Raw genomic sequence first — 23,578 nt, 5'->3', positions numbered from 1 at the left:
ACCTCTGTGACCCTGCCGAAATGTCACCCACAACAGACGGTACCACCATCACTGAGATAGTTCCCTCCTGTGTAAATAACAGTATCTCAACAAACTCACCCACTACCCTTTAAATGTCACATGGGAGATCACTCCTCTGTGGTTTTTTCCAGATGGGATCACACTCAGCTCTACTTTTTATCAGTGCGTTACGGTTACTTTGATTTCAGTGAAGAGTCAAAATATTTAAAATTGGGGCTGTTAGAGTAGAGGGAACTCTTTTAAAGCTGAGTAACCACCCCAAGCTATTTTCATGCATCCCACTAAGTAATTACTAGGTACTGTATGCATATTTTAAAAGCAAGTCAATAAACTGCCACATCTTAGAATAACTTTAGAGTTCCCTATTCCAGATAAAATCAAAACTATTCTACAAAGATCCTCATGTAGCTCTCGATACAACCAAAGCTCTGCATTGAAATGCAAAACCCAGGGAAAAAGCAAAACTCAGTACGCAGCAACACATGTTTCAAGACTAAGCATGATCTTCCAATCAGCCTTCCAGGGAGCTCTGATAGCTGTTAATGCTCCTTTGTTAGTGATTGTTTAGACCTCTGGCCTACAGGCTACAAATAGTCACAGAGTGACGTGTGATGGATGATGATGATGCTCGATCGATTTACGCATGGTTGAAAACACTTCCCAGATTAATGACAGCCCTGATGGAGACCAAAGCCCCATTCAGGCTTGCCGCACATAAACAAGGCAGTTTTGTCCATGACATTCACTTGAGTCATTCCAAATTGAAGTGAGTAACGTGTGTGTTTAAAATAACTTTATTGACACACACCTACGTGCACTTCAAGCCTGTTAGATGTTTGCAGGTTCGAGGATTGTTGCAAAATTGGATGAATCTTTATTCCCAGGTGGAAATTCTAAGTTGCTGTTGAATGATCTAGATTGTGTGCATAAACTGACAAGAGAACAAAAACACATGGTCTAACACACACCTTCTGGCAACTCTACTTGCAGCGAGGCTCTTCCCAAACAGGTAGGCTTCTAAGTGTTTACAGTGATTGATTACAGTGTGTCTGATATTTAGACGACTGCACTCTCAGAATGATTTATACTCTTGTTGCCTCCTAATGGTATTCTCTCCACTCAGTCTTCTTAATTGGCTCCCGCTCCTACCCAAATTGACAGTGACGTTTTGCATATTTGTTTTGGGTGTTTTCAGGCCGGCTTGTTTAGGAGTGATTGTCCAAATTGGCAAGTTGAAAATGTGCTGAAAACAGTTTTCTGCTGATCTGTAGTTCATCTTTAGGTACCGGCTCAGAAACGAATCATCTTTGTTCCATTTCCAAGAAACGCATTTGACTGTTGTTCTTTCGCACTCTGATTTCCCTACGGGTGTAAATGAAAGCAAGTAATTGTCCCTAAAGATTGGAAAAGTTAAAAACCAGACAGATTTATAAGCACCTCACTTCAGTGTTTCAAAAAAGTACTTTATTTCGAGTAAATTCGTTTCTTGATTAGTTTTTCCCAGGCTCACCTTCCAATACAACTTGCAGCATCACAATGCACAGAGACTCCCCCCACACTGAAACGGGCCTTTTATAACATTCTCCAACGCATTCATCCGTCCACAAGGAACCGAGGCCAACAGTGGAGGTAATCTGCTGAGTGGAACACAGATTGTCCAGCAGGGACAGCTTGTTGTCTATAGCGGTTTTTCTTTTCACTGTAGTACATTTGAAAGGAACTGGCTACTGAGAAATATCAGACAACATCTTGGCAAGCCTGGCTTCTCTGCTGTTTATTGGAAACCATCTGCGTGAGTAAGTGAGCTGGTTAGAGGAAGGAATGAACAGATGAAAAACACAAAAAAGAAGGAGAAAGAGTGGGAGAGGAAAAGAGTCCCTAGTGGAGTGGGACAGAAATGGGGTTCCTTTGTTGGATGTCCAAAGGAAATAGCATTGTTATCTCCCTATTCCTACATCTTGAATATACTGCAGTTTGAAGCAAAGATAGTGACAGTAGTCCCTATTAAAAACTACATGCTATGCAAGCGAGCAGGGATAAGTTGCTATTTCCTATTTACAAACTGTTTGTGTGCTATCACTTAGCAGTAGAGGGAATATTTAAATGTCAACACAACAGCACTTAGTAAGCAGGTTTGTGGTATCATTATGCAAATGAAAGTTGCATTGGAATGCATTTATATTTATATAAACATATATAAAGTTTGGGTACACAGGCATCATCTTTTACTGAGATAGTAGTTGCATTTTGAAAAGTCAATCACTCATCCCAGCATTTCTCATCAACCACGTGCACTTTAGTCACACCCCCTTCACACACACCTTCACATCATGACATTAGACTCTACTAGAGTAGCTTTGCATGATTCACAGTTCAAAATAATCCACATTTACCTTATAGTGAGCGTTGGTGCAGCCCCTTAGTTTATTAATCGTCTGAAACAAGCTTCTTCTTCTTTTAGCTCCTTTTAAGCTATCTTTTTTCCTGATTGGCTGCCTCTCACAAACAAAAGGTTTGAGCAGCAGACCCAGAGTGCTGTGTCTGTGGTGACTGTATAAAACACATCTTCTCTTTAAGCCATCATATATTGTCGATCGAACAGTAAAGAAGAAGCTCTCTGAAACCAAATGCTTACACATGTCTGCAGCTTCTCCTTACAGCCATTACTTACATCCTTAAGTCATTATTTTGAATTTTGGTGATGCATAATATACATAATAAATATTGTAACAGTATATATACATACCCTTCAATCAGGGTGATTTTGCTGCTTTTTGCTGGCACAAATATTACTCAAAAAACATTTTGTATCTTTTTATTGTTCATATTTTCCTAAATAAGTGACTTGCACATTATCTCATTGTGTGGCAGCAGGAAGTAAAAGACACATCCTTCTCTAAGCATGGGAGATATATTTCTTGTCTAGACAATGCAAAGCTATTCCTTCTCCTCAGATATGACTATGATTGATTCAGTTGTTATGCATGAATATGCAAAGATGAAAAAAAAAAAAAAGAAAGCACAGCCACTTTCGAGCCATCAGTCGCTGTGTGGCAACAGATTGACCCCGAGCACTCCGTTCAGTGATAAAGGCTGCAGCTGACTCCTGGCCAACCTTCTTTGCCTAGTGCATCACGTATGTCCATGTGACAAGCCAATCAGGAAAATGGAGTGCATTAATGGAGATGGAGATGGTTTCTCTCCCCCACGCAGTCACACTATGCCCCTCATCATCTCACCCCCTAACATATTGTTTTAACATACGTAACTGCTGTCACCAGGGGCAGGATGGATGGTTATACTTAATAGGCTCTAAATCAAAGCTGCACTATGGACGGCCAATCAGAAAGTGGGAAGCTGTCACCAGATCCGTGCTCAAGGTTACTGCTGCAATAGTGAACACACTGAATTTTTCTTCCACTGCCTCTTCAGTTAATACCTTTTGGTGCCTTCTCTCCAGTTCTGTTTCTCTTCCATCTAAAGTCTCAATTGTTCACTCTCTAAGACACACTACACCATTTCACAACTTTTTTTTTTTAACTTTCTCACTCTGTATGTTTATTCTACAGGTTTACCTGCTCTTTTCTTCCAACCATCTTCTTTATCTCTCTCACTTCTCAATCTCAGTCGTTCGCTCTTTGTCCCTATCTGTCTCATCTCATCGGCTCTGCATTATAGCTTCTTGTACCTTTGTTTCTAATCCAGTTCTTCTACTAACCTGCCCTTTTATCTGCACCTTCTCTTTTGCTTTGCATTTTCTTCCTGCCTTCATCACCTCCCTTTGTTTTCCTTTTTCTTTCAGAGCTAGTAAAGGTTTGGCCTCCATCCATATAGTGAAGGACGCATGCACCTTCATAGGTGGTTTGTGATTGTCTTCTTGCTTTATTTATCCGGGAAGCCTCTGAATAGCTTAAGGCAGCAAGTATTGATGGAACTGTGAAAGGAAGAACACCAAGTAAATGTGAATGCGACAGTTATAGGCAGGTGTTGAGCTCTTATTTTGCGGGGTGTGGGCGGTGCGCTACCCAAGGACACGCAAGCTGAGTGAATGCCAATGCAAATCTATTGAAATTCAATTTGAAGTGCTCTTCGCTACAGCATCTGGCACAGAACATATTCAGCGGTTTTGTATCCTTTTGCTCACTTATAGACACTGAATACACAGAATTAATAATAAATTGGTAATGTCAAGAACTATAGAACTTGTCTCTCATAAATTGTTTTCAATTGACCTGTATTGTCAGTAGAAATAAAGCCCTGATGGATGTAACATGGCTGAGTTTGTTCAGTTTGACTGAATTGCATTTGATTGCATCACATTATCTAGATTATTTTGTTTACCCTGGCAGTATTTTGCATCTTCTGTCTGAAGGTTTGGCATGCAGTTTAGAACCCAGGAATAGCTGTTGCCTTAGCAACAGCTAATATGGATCCAAAATTGGAATCATGAGAGTGAGAAGGAAAAACAAAGTACAATCTAATAAATTATGATCTTGAAGCTGCACTAGCAAAGTTTCTTCTATTAATTATCATGAAGCATAAAGCCGCCAAAAACAAAGCCACGGCATTGGTTAATGAAGTTGTCATGGTAACATGTTAGGGAATAATTGTTTACACATCCAACTAAGACAGAGTAGCTAGAGTTCCAGAGAGCTGAATGGATGAATCAGTGCTTTCTATTTAGATAAATGGCTGACAGATAAAAGCTTGGACGTCATCTTCCACGATAGCCAGCTGACTGCGGTCATAAAAAATAACAACAGCTTTAAGTCAACCTAACTCAAAAATAGCTCTCAAGTCGTCATACTCTACCCCATACGCACAAACATTTGTGTGTAAATGATGATCAGTGGAATGATTGTTTTTCATTCCTTGTGGAAAAATTTATCTTCTTAAATTATGTCAGTATATGCTATTGCTCTCATGAGAAAATGTCTTCCAAACGCTAAGAAGCCTTTCCTGCTTGGAATAACAGATGCCCAAGGCTAAAGTGGTCTTTGTATTACTGACCATATGACAGAGTAAGACTTGGATGTCCTAATCCCACAGTGATACTTCTGAGCAGCTTTTTAAAGGGATCTCCTCCACCCAGGGGTAGTCTTAGAGATATGCGCTATTAAACGTCCACGTCTACTGCTGCATTTCAGTTTTGAAAAAAAAAACCCACCTAATAATCCTGTTGCACTGGTTATGATGAATTATATAATACCGATCTGGCCAAGGGGTGTTAATCAGTTTCAGCTGCTTTTGTAATAATGAGATGAACAAAAGGTGCACCAGAGGTGCAATAATGAGATACCCCCCCAAAACGGGAATGGTTTACAGGTGGAGGCCACTGACATTTTTCCCTCCTCATCTTTTCTGACTGTTTTTTTTTTAAACTGTTTTTGGAGTTGGCTAGGGTCAGTGTCACTACTGGCTGCATGAAGTGATGCCTGGAGCCTACAGATTTGCACAGGTAGTCCAGAGTATCCTCCAGGATGGCATATCAGTACGTGCCATTGTCAGAAGGTTTGCTGTGTCATCCAGCACAGTCTCAGGAGGATACAGGAGATTTCAGGAGACAAGCTATTACTCTAGGAGAGCTGGACAGGGCTGTAGAGGGTCCATAGAATACCACAATTGGCAAGTCCACCACTGGTGCCCTGTGCTTATCACAGGTGAAAGCAGGATCACCCTGAGCATGTGTGACATACCATGGAGCCATGTTATGCTGCCTGTAACATCATTTAGCATGACCAGTTGGGTTGTGGGTCTAAGATGACCTGGGGAGGCATAGCCAAGACCTTAACAGTCTAGGCAAAAGCACCTGATTGCCATTAGGCATTGGGATGTAATCCTTGGACCCAACGCTGCTCACGAGAGTATATACAGAAGGCAGGAACTCATACCCATTACTGCAGCAGTGGGCAACTCCAGGCCTTGAGGGCAGGTGTCCTGCAGGTTTTAGATCTCACCCTGGTACAACACACCTGAATCAAATGATTAGTTGTTCACCAGGCCTCTGGAGAACTTCAAGACATATTAAGTAGGCCATTTAGCCATTTGAATCAGCTGTGTTGGATCAAGGACACATCTAAACCTGCAGGACACCGGCACTCGAGGCCTGGAGTTCCCCACCCCTGCATTACTGGTTCCCATGCTTGCCTGACCTAAATCCAATTGTTCACATCTGGGACATTGTGAAGTTGCACCTCAGGCTGTCCAGGAGCTCAGTGATGCCCTGGTCTAGATTTTGGAGGAGATCCCCCAGAACACAATCCGCTGTCTCATTAGGAGCATTCATACAAGTACAAAGTTGATATTTAACACTAACACATTACCCCTCCATATCAGTGGATCAGTACATATCCAGCATGATCCACCCCCCATTGAGACATGCTGTATTTTAAAGATTTAATTTAATTTTGTAATTGCATGGGTAATAAAAATCATGCAATCTTGAGTTGCAGTGAAAAAGTGTAACCTTTATTTGAGACTAGAAAATAGAGAGATATAGCAAAATGGCAAATATATATTCAATACATAAACAAGAATAAACAAAGATAAATGCAAATAATATGTATAGCCAGACATAACAAAGCCACACAGAGCCCAAGAGTTGATGGCAGAGCAGATATTTGAAGTTAAATGTCAGCCATTGAGATGGATCATTCAAGTTGTACAATTCTCTGTAATATATTTTTAAACAGTCTTAAATTATTTTCTAGATGGCAGTTGCTTTAAAATTTGAGGAGTGCTGATATACTGAGGTAGCTTTTGGAGGAGATCTTTATAAATAAAAATGACAGAGTGTGGGTTCTGTTCTTGTTGCCAGCCTGCTTTTTTCATAGGCTGCACAGTGATGAGTGTGAAATTTATCCCTGTAATGAAATGCACAGCACAATGATAAACTGTATCAAGGTGTTTGAGGTAGAGTGAGTAGCATGAGAATGAGTCAAGCACGGACACGATGCTCGTCTGTGCGATCATGTCCCTGTCCTCAAAGCATGGAAACATGTTTCATTCAAATTTACGAGAACAGTTCTTATTCACCGTTGGTGTGAAGAGGTTCGATATTGCAAATAAGAAATATAAATCCAGTGCAATACGGTCGCATTGTAAGAAAATAACTAAAACGCTTAGACAGCCAAGTTATGCCCTAACAGGTGCTGCTCATTTTGCTCAATTAGACCTCTGTGGAGCCTCTGCATACACAGTCCTTTATTGACATCACTCCCATTGCAGCTGTTATCCCACTGTTATTATCATTGTTTTTTGTACACAGTGTTATTTGACTATCTCTGCTCAGTTTAGGAGAGGCTTAATCACGCAGGATGAGTAAAAATGTATTTGTTTGTGTGCCCACCTTTTAAATGAACTTCTCCAGTGGAGTGGTTCTGTGTAAAAAGTGGTCAAAGCACTGAGATCATCTGAGTGAGTGCGAAAAATGCAGACAAGCCGCTATGTGCAATGATTCATTTTGACTGATTGAAAATCGGGACCTGCGACAGACTGGCGACCTGTCCAGGATGTACCCCGCCTCTCGCCCTATGACAGCTGGAATAGGCTCCAGCGCCCCCCGCGACCCTGAAAAGGAGAAGCGGAAGCGAATGGATGGATGGATGGATGATTGAAAATCGAGCATTGCAATTTTAAGGCCTAAATACAGCAAGGAGGCTAAGTTTAACAGTGATGTACATGAGCTTCTTTTATGCTGAAAATCAAACTTAAGAAAAACCTAAGAAAAAAAACAAATGATTTCTTTCAGCAAGTGTCCAGAAAAAATATATGATTATGTTCAAGTGACAAGTAATAGTAATATACAACACCCCAGATAATAGTAATCAATAGACCATCAGCCTTCAGCATGGGACATAACTGCTTGTTTTTTATCTGGCCAGTAATTTCATTAGTTGTGTTTTCAATTGAAAGAATTCTCAGTGAGCAACCCACATCTCATTTAGCTTTGTTCTCACCCTGCTTTTCTCTCTCCCCCTCTCTTCAGATATTGATGAGTGCGCTGAAGGAAAGCACTACTGCAGGGAGAACACCATGTGCGTTAACACCCCCGGTTCCTTTATGTGTATCTGCCATACGGGCTACATCAGGATCGATGACTATTCCTGCACAGGTGAGTTCGTATGCTAGCCTTTTGACAGTCAAGTACACAAAGTTCTGGTTTCATTCTACTTCTCTGTTTCAGCTATTTTGTGAAGACATTTATGAGACCTTCAAATCATATGCACAAGGATAATGCCTTTGCATGGGCGTGAACAATCTGTCTGCATACTTACAGCAAGTTACTGCCAGCTAGAAATGATTTCATTAACATCTTTAGTCATGCACTGGAGGATGGTATTATGGTATTTTATGTCGTAACAAGTACTTCAGCCAAAAGCTGCACAGAAGTCTGGAGATATAGAAGAGCAAGAGTCAGCCAGTGTCAGCAAGAGTCAGTTCAGACATAAACATTGTGAGTTATCAGCAATGTTTGACAGAATGAGGAAGATGTGTAATATAAAAAAATCATGTGATGACAGGAAGACATAGGTATCAAGCAATACCTGCAAAACATGTTGTAAAGCTTTGCCATGCGCTACGCCTCTAACTTTTTCTGTCACATCCCAGACGATGGCTGGTTAGACACGTGTCTGCAAATCTGCCACTTGATGTGCATGTGGAAGGATAAATGTCAGAATTTCATTTGTACACCTTGGTCACTTAACATCTACAGTCACACTATGGTAAACAGTGGCTGGAGACCGCTGCATGACCAGGGTTGAGACAGCATGCAGTCAACTGCCATCTTTGAATCAAGTTTGGTGCTACGAGTTTGCTATGAGTGAACTATTACCTATTACATGCAATGTGTTTGTGATGATGAAGCATTTTACTGTGATAAATCAACAAAAATCACAGATGTGTTGTGTCTATCTAAATATACAGAAATTTAGATTACTTGCATTCAGAGTCAGTTCTGAAAAATTCTGAAATTCCTCTAAAGATAGTGACATAGTTGCAGCAAAATGACCTATGCACTGTATAAGAATTTAACCAGCTGGCAACCAGTTGCAACCACAACCACATGCAACCACAGATGCATTGTAGATGAATTGCGCTTATCAGTGCAGACTGACTTTGATTGATTGCAACATGTTGGCAATCTGTCTACATTTACAAATGAAGTAGAAATTATTTGCAATTACCAAACGCTGGCTAATCTGTCTGAGAATGACTGAGTCAATCCAAGTCAAACTGGTTTGGAGACCAGTTGGCTCCCACAAAGCAACCTGAGCAATTGCCTTGTAATTGAAAGTAGTCCCTCAGAGGTCGGGCATGCAACACCCTCATCCCCTGGGAGACCAGCTGGTTGCCACAACTACCAACCCCCTGAGTGACCGTGGCTCAGGGGGTTGGGAAGCGTATCTGTAGCCAGAAGGTCGCCAGATCGATCCCCGGGCTCTCTGTCCTGGTTGTTGTGTCCTTGGGCAAGGCACTTTTCCCTACTGGTGTTGGCCAGAGGGGCCGATGGCGCGATATGGCAGCCTTGCTTCTGTCAGTCTGCCCCAGGGCAGCTGTGGCTACAACCGTAGCTTGCCTCCACCAGTGTGTGAATGCGAGACTGAATGAATAGTGGCATTGTAAAGCGCTTTGGGTGCCTTGAAAAGCGCTATATAAATGCAATCCATTATTATTATTATTACTTGCAGCCAATCACTAGATGTGAATAAAATTCCAACTTAGTCGCAAGGAGGTTAGCATCCTATTATTGCTTTAGTTTAGCTGAGCTGTATCCCACAGTGATAGAGAACACAACCATGGACCACTTACTATTAGCCTGACTGCTTGATACTATAAGTCAGCACAAGCTGATAGCAAAGAAAACACTGACAGCTGAGACGAAGTGTTAAATCAATTTTCAGTTGCCTTGAATTAATAGAGATTACAAATTCTGTCTTTGTTAAAACTTCAGCTTTGTCAAACTGCAAAAGTAATTACATATATTTATGATATAGAAAAACTTTCCATCTTTCAACCCTATTATACTGTCAGTTGTTTGTTATATAACATATTTACAACTCCAAACTTTTTCTAAAGGATTCCAATAGTTGGCTCAGACTTTATCCACACACTAAGCAAAAAAAAGAAGAAGGCTGTCTTCTTTGTGTGTATGTGTGTGTGCAGTCTTCATATGGTGTGTGAATGTACTCTGTGTATGTGTATATGTGTGAGGAGAAAAACGCCAAAGAGAACCTGAGAAACAGCAAACCTGTACGTGGAGGCGGCAGATCCGTTTGTTCGTGATCAAAGTTGGAACCAAAGTCATTTTCAAAAGATTGCGTGGATGATTTGCATTCTTTCTTTTATGTCCGTATTATATGTAGAAAGAATGTCTTTGTGTAGCACTGCTGGTCATACCAGCTGGTCATTTTCTACTAGATGGATGCACTGTTGTATGTAAGAGAAATAGAGCCACGTCACATCATTTTATTTTGATATTCCATCGTGCAAAAGCACAACAAAGGAGTAATTTATCTACGTTTTTTAAAAAGCCACATTTGCACATGTACTTAGCCAAGAGAAAACACAACATTTATGGATTCAAGGTCCAGACAATGGAAGCTTAAGGCAGTGCTTTAGAGAAGGAGCTCCTACCAGGAAACCGTTCGGTTTGCTAACCCCGCCACTTGCCTTGTAGTGTTTGCAATATTTTTATTATTTATATTTATGCTCTCACTGTCTTAGCCCCGAAGCCATGGATGTTCCCTAGATATGCACTGTGTACACTCAGTTGAAGATCATGAAATTATTGGCAATTTTTCAGTTTCTAAATCTAATGAATGTTCTGTATTTTAACCCTGAGGGGGGCAAATTTCCCAATTGTGATCAAGATTTGCAAATTTGTACAATATTTTTTTTGCACTCAGTCAAAAAATAACATAATAATGAAAGCCAACTGAAATATTTATATATATGAATTTCACTTGGCACAACTGATATATTATTATTAATATTATGCAGTATCCAGTAGCCTTTGAAAGGAAATTAAGCAACAAAAATCAGTGGACAAAGAGGTGAAAAGATTCTGCAGTGTTAGAGATTTACTCAAATGTGAAGAATGCTGCAGGAATATGGGAAGTCATATTTTAAATGGATTATGTAAAAGCTCACCTCTATGTGTCACTTTTAAAATACCATGTGCACATCCACACTTAAGAATAGAATATAAAGGGGGGAAAAAATCAGTAATCCTTTTATGATGTAATGTCCCTGTCCTTCTACGCGACTGACACAATGTCATTCATCAGGGATGAGCAGCAGATCTGCCTCATTCCTCAGCAGTTGTTTGCAGCTTGTGATACACGATGCTAAGTAGCTCCCTCTGCGCATCATTTCCGAAGAGGAGGCAACATGCTGCATTTCCTCTGTGCCTGTAATTAAAAACGCAATTTGCACCAATGCAAACGAACTCAGTGGCAGCACAGCGAAGGAGCTGGCAGATTTAGGCTCGCAGACTTCCTGCTGTGCCATTGGAGTTTGAATTAAAGCTGTGAGACTCAGCAACATGATGACTTTGAAACCTCCCATTTCCTGTTCCATTCCTAGCTGTAGTTTCTCTCTTCCTTTATTAATGGAAATCAGGGAATGACAGAGCAAAGTTACTTTTTTTTTCCCCAAGTGTTTTTAAAAACAGGCATAAACAAGTTAAAGTTGAGAATGAGGAATAGCATTTTTGCGGCCGCAACAAAAGCACATTCATCTTTTTTGTCTTGTGCGCTTGTGATTTATTTAGAGAAAGAAACATCCTCGCTTACTCAGTCGTTTTTCCACATTACCTTTAGACAGCCACTGTACCTCGTGTGATTTCAATCACTGTGTTTTCTCTAGTCTTCTGAGCTGTGGGCAAGTTATATTGTTTTACCCATTTGTCTTTCTTCCACTGTGTGCTCAGGCCCCAGATTCACAATGAAGATTAATTCCACAAACCCAATGGATTAAATTGTGTCACTATATTTTATGTAGTCTTCTATTAAAATGCCTTCAAGCCACTGTAGTGGAACACACAGCTATGCGCCTCCTTATAAAAGTCAATTTGTGTGATTAAACCTAGGCTTATGCAAAGGCTTGATGTAATGACTTTTCCCCCTTGCTTCAGTCAAATTACCGTCATGATCTCCCTGCAGTTTTATTGGACTGTGTTCTTCCACACAGCTACTATCACTGTCTGATACAGTGTGCAGTCAGTGGTATGGTATCACCTTACCTCTTAGACTAATTAGTAAGCCAAATTATAGTCAAATTAGGTGCCTTTATTCCTTAATGGAAAGTATATATGTGCCAGAAAACACACTTCTCCTAATGTATACCTGTGTGCTGAGATCAGTACCACCTTGGTAGTCGCAGTGGCAGTAACTGACAGTAACAACAGGAAGATGCTAAGTTACTAGCTGCAGGAATCTACCACTTCTTAGTAATTGAACATCTGCTTGTGTTTGAAAATAGTCCAAAGGGAATGCTGATTCCTCTAAGTTGCTCACACATAAAATATTATAGCTGCGGAAGAAAAGATTAAAGCCCCCCCCCGCACTAGCTGTCGCATGATGTATGTGTGACTACATCATTTATGGCGCCTTTCACCAATTAACAAATTGCAATCTCAGCAGAAACAATGGTTCCAGCATTGATGGACGAATTTTTGCACGCATTACAGTGTTGCATGTTAACCAGTCTGCCTTGGTAAAGAGGATTAAATTGACCCTAGCTCATTTCATGGCTCAGTGTTTATATGCACGATAGTGTATTAAAGGGCTGATCTGCAGATTTAGGCCTGAGAGAACCAGCATGGAACTGTGGTTTTATTTATCCTCAGCTTATCAGGGGGTCAGCGAGCTCAGACAGAAGACCATATTTTACATGAAAACCACCTGCGGTGAGGGAGGTGGATGGGCTCAGACCCCAGCTGGGGGTGGACTGGAACATGGGGACTTTGTGTACTTGTTTAAATGAAATATGTCCAGCCAAAAGCTGAGGCTCTATATGGTTGAGGGTACAGTGAGAGAAGCATGTGCAACTTTCTTTTGCTACTGTATCCTTCATCTTGAAGGTCAAGATTCCGCCTCCTTTCTCCCCCTCCACCCATTCTTCATCTTTTCCCCAAAGTGCCCGAGGTGCTCCCGGCTCTGTGAGATTAGCAGCTAATCCATGAAAGGTAGGGGATTGGTTGTGCTCTCCGTTTAAACGTTATTAAAGAAGGCTGTCCTGAGGTGTGTGTTTTTGCTAGGTGTATATGTGGACGCCTCCCCTTGTTCCTAAGGTGCCTATGTAGTTAGTGTGTGTCCCGGTTCTAATCCCCTGATAACCAGACCTGGGCCCCTGAGGCTGAGGAACCGGCTGAGGGCTGGGATGGCGGGAGACAAGGCGTAAGGCATGGACGAAGGCCACAGGTGGAGCAGGAGGTTTGTCAACAGCAGAGATCAGAAAAGATGACTTTTAATCTGATGACTCAAAAGGTCTTGCAGCTGACATGGAGGGTTTTTTTCCCCTCTTTTTAAAGGACATCTGTATTCTGGTTGAACAACAGGATCCCATGGGCACTTAGACTTAAAAGTTTTCAATTTCTGCTGGTCTGAACAGTGTTGTGTCTTTGGCATTTTAAAGGTGCCCTAGAGGGTTTTTGTTGCAGAAGTTGCTAAGAAGTACAAAAACCATAAAAACACTTCTAGTTAAATTCCTCTCGCCTTTAAATATTCTCCTAATCAGTTTCAAAACACAGTAAAGGATTTACATTACAATTTAATTTTGTTTTTGCTTGCGGTCTTTTTTTTCTTTTTCTTTTTGCATCGTGTTAAATTTCCTGGTAAAGAAATAGTACAAAATCATTGACTGGACTGTGCATCACATCATCCAGGTGCAGATGTTAAAACAAAATGGGAAACATATTGTACAAAAATCCCCAAAACTGTGATCCAGTCCTGGCTTTAAGTTATTAGAGGAACAAATAAATATTGGCTCTTCATCATTTAGTTTTCTTTTTTTTTTATCGTCTTGGTCACCAAAATAGGCAAACTGAGAAAGGAACAGAAGTTTTTCTTGTTGTAAAACATTATAAGATCGTAGTCTTTTCAAGCTTGGGATTGTAAAATTAAATCGGAGGTTACATTGTTTTGGGGAAAGCAGCTGGAAGGTCAGACATCAATGAAACTGGTGTTGTTTTGGCAGAAGGTGGATGGAGTCAAGCGGGAGGAGAAACAGACAGCTAGAGAGAGATCCCTGGTGACAGGCTGTACATAATTGATTGTTTATCTGTCTACAGCCTGAGCAGCAGCAGCCAGCGAGGAAATGCTTCTCTCACGCTACCACACACGTACGCATTTTAGGGATTTAGTTGGTGATTAAATTAGGAGTCCCTTACACTGAGTGCAGGAGTGTAATAAGCCTAAATTCCTAAATAACCCAAATTACCAGGAACCAATACTAAAACTCAAGGGTCATAGTGATGATGCACACTCTGGATTCCCTCATACACCCGGTGGCTCTGCTGCCTGTGTGTGTGTTCAAAGAGACAGCTTGGTGTTTGCTGCTCTGGCAGATGTGACCTTGGCAAGAAAAAAAGAAAAAGAAAAGCACCTAATTCTCTTTCCTCTCTCCTGTGCTCCTATTACTGTTTTTATATGCCCATGAGCAGACTTTAATTCTGCCCAACAGCAGGGAAGTTGTGTGTGTGTGTTAAAGGAGCAGTGCAGTGGGCCCTACTAAGTGCCCTTCAATCCATCTCACACACACTTGCACGCATACATCATACTCTCGATGGAGGAGCTCATCACAATGTCACTTTCAATTTGGAAGAGCCCACGGTCTGCTCAGGAGATATAATGGATTGGGTGATGGCAGGGAAATGGATGATGCGGCTCAGGTCTACCGCAACAAGCATTCGGGTTTCTGATCCTTTCACCTTTCAGGTGCCGTCTTTAAGTCTTGACTGTCTTTACGAAGTGCAAGCATAAAAAAAGCACAAAAGTTGAGCAAAATAAATAAATAAAAAAGAACGCTCCAAAAGTTTACTTCATGTCTGAAGAAAATATATTTGAGAAACCAGCTCAGAGAAGTTTGTTTATTTCCGTCCCCTGGCAAGCTTGAAGCTACCCCCAAATCCTTAAAATAACAAGAAACGGTCCAAACGGTTTACTCCAGATTAGCACTAAAAGCTTTGTATTTGTGTTTTTCAAGAGTCTTAACCCTTTTGGAGAGATTTAGTTGACTGCTTATCCGTTTAGCAACCATTAAAAGTTTTCACCACAAACAACATGATGATATGAATTGAAAAACAAGATTCTCCAGCTGAGAGAGTGAACACTGTACTGTATGGACCTTTAATGAACAGCTTGTGCTCTGCAGCCTCTCGGGCTACGATGGGATACAGAGATGTTAAGTATGGAAAAGAAGATTTGAAAAGGATAAAGTCTAGAAGGTTTTTGAGACTTATTCTGTGCTTGGAAAGCAAGTACATATCAGAATGCAATATTTATGTGAATCTCCCAAATACTATGGATGAGTATTCTTCTTTTGTGTGATTCTCAGAGGGATAAAGATCTGCTTTTATGTTCAGGGGCAGATGAAGGACTTGCATCAAGATCCATCTTCCCGTAGCAAGGGAACGGACTTAAATGCTTTAGAGTTCTTTAACTGTTTAGTGTAGGTCAGCTTCAAATAAGATTTTTTCCAATAACTCGTCATTGCATTATTGCTTCTATGTTTATTTACTGTGTAAACAAACACAGAGGCCTCGGAGGATAAAACAAAAGAAGTCAATAAGTGAGCACAGGCTAAAAACTTCTGCCACTGTATTTTTAATGACCCGTTTGAATCAAATAGTATAACAAAGCTTTGCAATTCTACCGGTGTAAACAAATTTAAAATACCGATAACTCAGCAATGGTAGTTTCTCACTTTATTAATACGAGTAATCGATAGAATGAAGTGCTTGTGAGGAAGAGACCGAACTGGTGTTTGGTGTAAAACTCAGTACTTTTGTGACACTTGAGCATGATTTTGTTTCAAGGAAGTGTTAAGATCCACCAGCCACAAGCAAATGAAATCACATTTGTTTCAGAACACATCTTCTTGTGACAAACGAAAAAGCAGACACACAGAGAGTGATATCATCAGGATAACGTCTCCCCTGCTGCTTCAAATGGTTTCATTCACAGCACTCCTTTTTTTTAAAGAGGCCTATTTATAAGTTCGGATCCCTCAAGTAAAAACATGACAATTAATTGAGATTTCTTGTCAGCTGTTACAAGACATTGTCTTCCGTAAACAGCTACTTTCAAATTAAATGTTTTTTATTTTAAATTTGTACCTACTAGCCCTAATGGCTTAATTGTTTTCTTCTTTATGTGGCATCATTACATAGTTGCAACTGGACTGTTTGTTTTATTAGCCTTCACTCCAGGTTTTCATTTGATTCTGTTTTGCCACTTCAGTCTTCCCGAAGTTCTCCTCACAGAGGGAAAGAGATTTGTTTGCCAGTTGGATACAGTATGTTGTCACGGGCTGTAGCCATTAGTCAAGCTTGTCAGTGATTCATAACACAGCATATCACTAACTCCACAGTGATGGGAGCCTGGGAGTTCCAGTTCTACGGGGACATTTTGTTAATGCTTGTATAAAACATTTCCTGTGGGTACTTAACACGCCAATTGTGCCAATTGCAACGCTCAAACTAAAGGCTAATGGCTTATGTACTGTATGTAAACTGCTACACAAGGATGAACCGTATTGGTGTGTGCGCGGAAATTAAAGTGTTTATTTTCTGCTATTACGAAGCAGACACTGAGACGTCTCCGTCCCTCATGATGTGCAAAAACAAAAACGGCAAATTGCAGCAAAACATCTGAGACAATTTTTTTCACGACAAATCTTGATGGAAGACAGAAAAGTGACTCATCCTCCAGTTGGCTGTTTGTCACTGATGTCTTATTACTAGACTCACAGCTGTCTAACTATCAAGTCGTTTAAAACAAGGCACAGTTTGAAATCTTGTCCTTGTTTTTTTTTGTTAATGGTTAGTAAAACAAATTACCAGCTGGCTGCGATCATTTCTGATATTTACAAGGAGGATAAACGCTCACTTTTCTTTAATCAAGTGTTATTTTCTTGATGCCTGTAGGTCTTTGCAGATGTGAAGACGATTTCTGAACTGTTGCTAGAGTGTTTTCCTCTGCTTATTTGGGAAGATGCTGCATAATACGAAAAGTATACTTTGTACTAGTGAGGAACCTGCTCGGATTGATGCATGTTTTATTATTGTGTTGTTTGCAGAACATGACGAGTGCCTCAGCGGACTCCACAACTGCGATGAGAATGCCTTGTGCTTCAACATGGTCGGAGGCCACAGCTGCTCCTGTAAGCCAGGCTACACGGGCAATGGGACAGTCTGCAAAGGTAATCTCACCAGGTTCAGTTTGTTTTGTTAAGTTCTGCTTCACTTGACCACTGTTGTTTTTTCCCCTTGTTTTAACAAACAGTGTTTATCTAATTTTATATAATATCACATACTATATATACTATATATATATATATCTAGTTTTATTAATTTATTTTATTTTTTATGCTGGTTTTAATGACACCCTGGAAAAAAATACTAAACGTTCCATCCTTTTTCTCTGGGCCAAATTTAATTTAACCTCCTAAGACCCGAACTCTTCCACAGCATGCATTTTTAATTTCTCTTTGATATTTGGGCTGATTGGGGCCCGATGCATGTAAAATCAGAATTACCAGAATTACCAGATTTTTTTTTTTTATCTGATTTTTGTTTCTAAGAAAAATGAGAGCCACAAATGAGGATATTCGTTTAAAATTTTGATAGAACAGTAGCTGTATAATGTCCTCGTAAGTGGATATCAGGCCCTTGTAGAGCAAAATTGAATATTTTGGTCTAAATAACCCAAAATGTGATGTCCACATATGTGGACGCAGGGTCCTAGGAGGTTGAAATTGACTGTGGATAGATAGAAAATTATTCCCTTTTAGTCCTCGCTGAGGTCACCTCTATTCATGCCTTTAAGGCAGATGACCTGTGATGACATATGCAGAGCCCCACCTGCAAACATATACCCCCTGGTGATTCACTCACACCCAGAACTGTGACATATGCATGCTTACCTGTTGAGAGGTCAGATTTGATAGCTAAAGGTCTGCCCCCAAGCGTCGACGATCCAAAGGGCTGGAATCACTAGAGAGTCTTCCCTTTTCTACAATTAAGATTTATTTGGCAGGTATACCTGCTTGTTATATTGGCTTTGATGTGGTGATGCCAGGTGCACATCATCTTGCCATGTGTGGTTTTTTTGGGGTTTTTTGAAAGAGTCTGTCAGCTGAGACCCATGTGATTAGGTTGACTTTGGTGCCGGACACCTTTTGTCGCCCCCCAACTTTTGAACTCATCCAGTCTGTAGATATGACGTTTCTTTCATGTAAGACTGCATTGCTTCTCACTCTGGCATCTGCAAAGTCTTTGGTTTACTTTCATGCTTTGAATGTGCATCCTTCTTTCACAATGTTCTCTTCTGATGGCCTCAAGGTCATATTAGGGCTGAATGCAGGGTATTTATGTGAGAATATTCCTCAGGCATATAGCTCTATGGATTTTGAGCTTCTGAGTTTTTGCCTCCCCATAGAGAAGGCTATATTACATCTGTGCAGTACATGTGATTACACAATTTGCGAATCCAGCAACAGTAACCTCAAGGCACATTCTATTGCAATTTAAAGACCCTACAATAATACAGTCTTTTGTACAAAACCATTCAAACAAAAGTTATGAACAGGTAAATTAATGATATAAAATAAACATTGCTACCATCTTCATCATCAAATTTCTGTCAAAGATCATTAGTTTTAGCCATTGTTCTGTTAAGCATATCATATCATAAAGTATATGATGGTGATTCTACTCTCTCCACCACCCACTGAAAAGCCCTCTGTGACCCAGATTTAATGAGTGCCTCTGTCATGTTTGCAGTTCTATATGTGATCTCTGTGCTTTCTAGAAAATTGACCTGACCTCAGCTGGTTAATCTATTTCTTGAGTAGAAATCTATTTATGGTGGAGCTGCACATTAAGATAACTTTGCTTGGTCATGATGAGCACTAGGTACACTACACAAACATGCACATACAAATACATGATAGAAGCTGGAACCCTTCACCCAAAACTGTGCTATAATAATTTATTATAGTTTAGACAGACTCTTGCATCTGTCTTTTGGTGTTTTTTTGTATCCCCCAACTTAATGAAAGTGCAATTCTTCATTTTTGGAGTGCTCTTTTTAAGCACTGCTTTTACACGTCTTACTAAACAGGTTTTCATTTGCTTTCAGTACTTTTCAGTCTTTAGTCTGAGGAAGCATGGTATGATTTTTGCATATATTACATTTATTTCCATTTCCATTTGTGTCAACTTCAGTGACTTCTCTGTGTTTTGGGGACACATTAACTAACAGCCTACCCACGGATAATGAACATTTTTGAATTAACCTTGGTGAGATGCATTAATCACGCAAAATAATATTGTGCAAGCCTATAATGAATCACATCACCAAATTAGCTCTTATTCTGTATGCAAATACATATGCTGCTGCTGGTCTAATTACATAGTTAATGCTCGTTAATCTTAGTGAGTAATGGCTCCTCTCCTCTGGTGTATCTCCAGCAATGTGTGACGGATTGTGCCAGAATGGGGGAACCTGCGTTTCACCTAACAACTGTGTTTGCCAGCAAGGATTTACTGGGAAGAGATGTGAAACAGGTAAACATTTGTTTTCGTTACGCTCTTACATTTTTTTCCCCATAAAACAAACAAACCAAAAAAAAAGGAACTTTTGATTGAATGTGTAAGAAAGAACATGTTGCAGGACGAGGAGGTGTTTTACACTCTTGAGAATAAGACTAAACGAAGGAAGGAAAATGGGAGACTGTACTGTAAATGCTTTTTTTTTTGCAGTGTTCTCACTAAGCTATATTAACTATCCCCGTGTGCATTTGAATGTGTTTGTGGCGGTGTGCATGTCCGTGAACGAGTCTGACTGTGTGGGTCGGGCCTCCGTGGTGAGCGATGAGCTTGTGCCTCTCCCAAGTGGCCCAGTGGAGGATTTGAACTGCAGCTGCAACAATAATAGGCGTTAGCCCATACATGTCACAGCCCATATTAATCAGCATGGCATTCTCCTCATAGGCTTTATGCTACATGCACATTACAGCTGTGCAAACTCCTGATGCACCATATCAAATAGGACATAATAGATTAACTGAGTGTTAAGTCAGCTAGCAGCCATTGAGATATGTGAAACATTGTGATAAGACTCAGGGCTTTCTATGTGTGTTTTTCCCTACAGTGTTGCTGATTTAAGGTAACCAAGAAACACTGTATTTCTTGTACTTGTATTTGATGCATTATATGTCTAATCTACAGCAGCAGCACCTTTCTCATAACCCATTTCAACCTTTCATGGAGTGTCCTTCAGGAGACATGTAGCCAAAGCAATAGAAAGCCATGACAGCTCTCTCACTGTGCGTGCTCGTGTTTGAATGAGGCAAGCTGAGCCCCTTTGCTTTCTCATTGGTTCAGGTATTGATTGCACATAAAGGACCTTTTTTTACGAGGCGCCCTTTTTACTGCCCGTCTTAAAGTAAATGAATTTCCCGAGATGCTGAGGAAGGAGTGTGTGCGTGTTTGTATGTGCGTGTGTGTGTGTGTGTGTGTTTGAGAGTGAGAAAGACAGTGAGAGAACTTGTGTTAACACACCTAGCCAGCCATAATGCCTTATGCTTTTCCTCATTTTGCAGCAGAGAAGGTGCTGAGAACCTCGTCCCTTAGTAATTGCACGTTCCAAGCAATCACACATTTCATTACTTTCTTTAGTGTTTTAGATCCCCACTTTCTCTCCTTGCTCCTTGTCTCCTCTTCTATTTGCCTTTATTCATTCTCCCATATCTTACAAAAAACCCCAGAAAACTAGCCAAAATGTAAAAAAAATATGGAGCATATTGCACATTTTACTGCATATTGTAAAAACGGAGACCAAGACATAAATAGAGGACACTCCTTTGTTGTAGCACAACTTTCTTCTTCCCATACTGTGCTATTATTTTCTGGGTTACTCAATCACACTTGAGACTTTTCATGCTAGCGACTTGATCCTGCATTACATCGGCTCAGTATACAAGGAAGAAACACAATGTCATGATAGAAAATAGACATCCCAAAAGATTTTTAATACAAATGAAAAAGATATGATGAGAATTTTTTTTCTTCCTTTTTATGTGCTTTTGTTTTAAAGCTGGTCTACCTGTTTCCCTTTGTTTGCTTCCTTTGTGCTAAGCTAAAGTGGTCCTTCACTTATGATTTATATTTAAAGAACATAAAGGAATGAACTTAATCTTCTTAATTTAAACCTGGGAATGAGCAAATACAGCATGTGTCATTCCCAAAATGTTTAAACCTTCCATTTTTTGTTTTCTCTGCAATGTTTTCTCTGAAAAGAGAAAACAGTTCCTCTTAATGATGAGGCCACTGGGGCTGAATGACTGGTAGCTCAGGGATCAATCTCCTCCTTGTTGCGTCTGATTAGAATCTGAGGTTCAAACAAACGGGATCTCACATGTACACCCAATCATGCTCCTCAAGCCTCAGGCAGTGGGATTTTTTTTTTGTCACCACAGATGCCGCTGCTGTCGTTTACACGCCTCCCTCCCACGATCTGACTCCCTCTCAGTCTTATCCAAGTCAGCCTTGTGACAGCTACCATATTGATGTTTTGTTTTTTTCCATCTGGGACCACCATCAGGGCCCTATTCTATAGGGCGAAAGCCTCTGGCATTGTTTAGTGACTCCACCAGTCATTCAGAGTGAAAAGACGAAGGTCTTTCTTACTGTCTCCTCAGCGTGACAGGAACTCCCAGTGACGGACGCGTCTGCTGCAGAAGCTCACAGAGATGCATGGGGGTTAATGTACTGTTGGATATTCTGCTCTACTGGTGGTAAGGAGGTGGAGAAGGGATGGGTAGGAGGAGGGAGAGGGGAAACTGGGTTTGGGAGGAAGAGATGGAGATGTACGGGGAGAGTGACAGATGCAACATTCAAGGAGGGAAAGAGAAGAGAGGTTGTGGGCAGGAGGGGGATGAGAGGAGGTGAAGTGGAAAGGAAGATACAGACATGTTGGGGAAAACTGACTGATGCAGAGATGGAATGGATGAAGCGAGGGGATAGATGGGTGGTTAGAGGGTAGGGGTTAGCAAGTTTTCTCTGCATTTGGATGCGGAATGAGGCTGCTAGAGTTAGGGCTGCCGGAGGAGGAGAGGCAGAGCTGGTGAATGAACATGGAAAAGCTTTCACTAAGTCTGGGCTCCTCATCCCCCCCTCACAAGAACCCTGTGAGCTTTTAGAGGTCTCCCCAGGGACTCCACCGCTTCTGCTGCTGCAGCGGCAGACTGACGGCCTGTCATAAGACACCGAACTTCAAGATCCACACGCACACCTATAAGCATGCATTAACGTATGAGAGGATGCCAACAGTTTGCAAATTGTCAGCTGGCCCCCTTATTTCAGGTTTCAGTGTTTTGTGGTATGCATAAGTCGAATATTCCGCGTCTGTGTATGCATGTGAATGTGTTGTTGTCTATTTTTGCTCGTGCGTTCTTGTAATTGTGTGCAGTGCACTCGCTGCCTTGTCATCGCCATTCAGGGGGAATAGATGGGGAGGGACAGGGGACACGCAGTGCTGACAGACAGACACCAGCTAGTGGAGAACTCTGACACATCATGAATTATGCAGGGTACAGCTGTGGCTGGGCGCATTCACTTCAGTCATGGATATAAATGTACGCGGGGCCAGCCATGTAATATGTGCCCTGAACATGCCGCACAGTCAACATGGTAGCCCCAGGCTGGAGCTGTATATGTTGTATGGCTTGGGAGAGACGCGCACATGCAGAAATATTATGTTTATTTTTCCGTAATGAATCTGCTTGTTTTTTCAGTACTTTGCTAAGATGTTTTTTACCTACAGAAGTGAAACAAATCGTATTAAAGAATGTTGAGGTCATCTTTTTCAGTGCTTTGTATTCTTATTACTTATATGTGTGATGTAGTATAGCACACTAGTCGTTTGCTCACCGAACGAAAACATATTTCTTAGACCATCGTCGATATAATCGTCTAAAAGTGTTTTTATCTTATGAACGGTGGTTAATTCTTAACACACTTTTCTTAATACCCCACTCAAAATCAAACAAGTATACACATCTTCTTAACTCTGGCTGGCTGTGCTATGTGGTACAGTTTAATACTTTTATGAAAACCATAATGCATCCTGCTGTAAACAAGCATAAATGCATACATCAAAAAAGTAAATGAATAAAGAAAAAAAAGAAAGAACTCTGAGGCACTGAAAGCATCATAAAATGTAGCTTAACTTGAAGTTATCAGAGCTTCAAGCTTTCAGCATCTTATATAATCTATGTTGCTAGGTGAAAGTGTAAGAAAGTAAACCCAGTCTACTTTAGTAAATTG

At 40.7% G+C, this 23,578-nt stretch overlaps 1 protein-coding gene across 2 annotated transcripts in view; it reads left to right on the top strand.

Annotated features, from left to right (window-relative positions):
- Positions 1-23,578, top strand: part of nell2a (neural EGFL like 2a) — an 84,019-nt gene that overhangs the window by 38,386 nt on the left and 22,055 nt on the right. For both annotated transcript variants that reach the window (XM_005927783.3, XM_005927782.3), the window contains exons 13-15: positions 8,009-8,134; positions 17,326-17,448; positions 19,721-19,816. In XM_005927783.3, coding sequence (XP_005927845.1) covers positions 8,009-8,134; positions 17,326-17,448; positions 19,721-19,816 — 345 coding nt within the window. The remainder of the gene's footprint in view (positions 1-8,008; positions 8,135-17,325; positions 17,449-19,720; positions 19,817-23,578) is intronic.

This window comes from Haplochromis burtoni, unplaced genomic scaffold (assembly GCF_018398535.1).
Source record: "Haplochromis burtoni strain Fernald_Lab_line unplaced genomic scaffold, NCSU_Asbu1 Contig_104, whole genome shotgun sequence".
Lineage (NCBI taxonomy): Eukaryota > Metazoa > Chordata > Actinopteri > Cichliformes > Cichlidae > Haplochromis > Haplochromis burtoni.
Note: the sequence above shows the minus strand (reverse complement) of the source record. Positions and strands in the feature narration are given on the sequence as shown.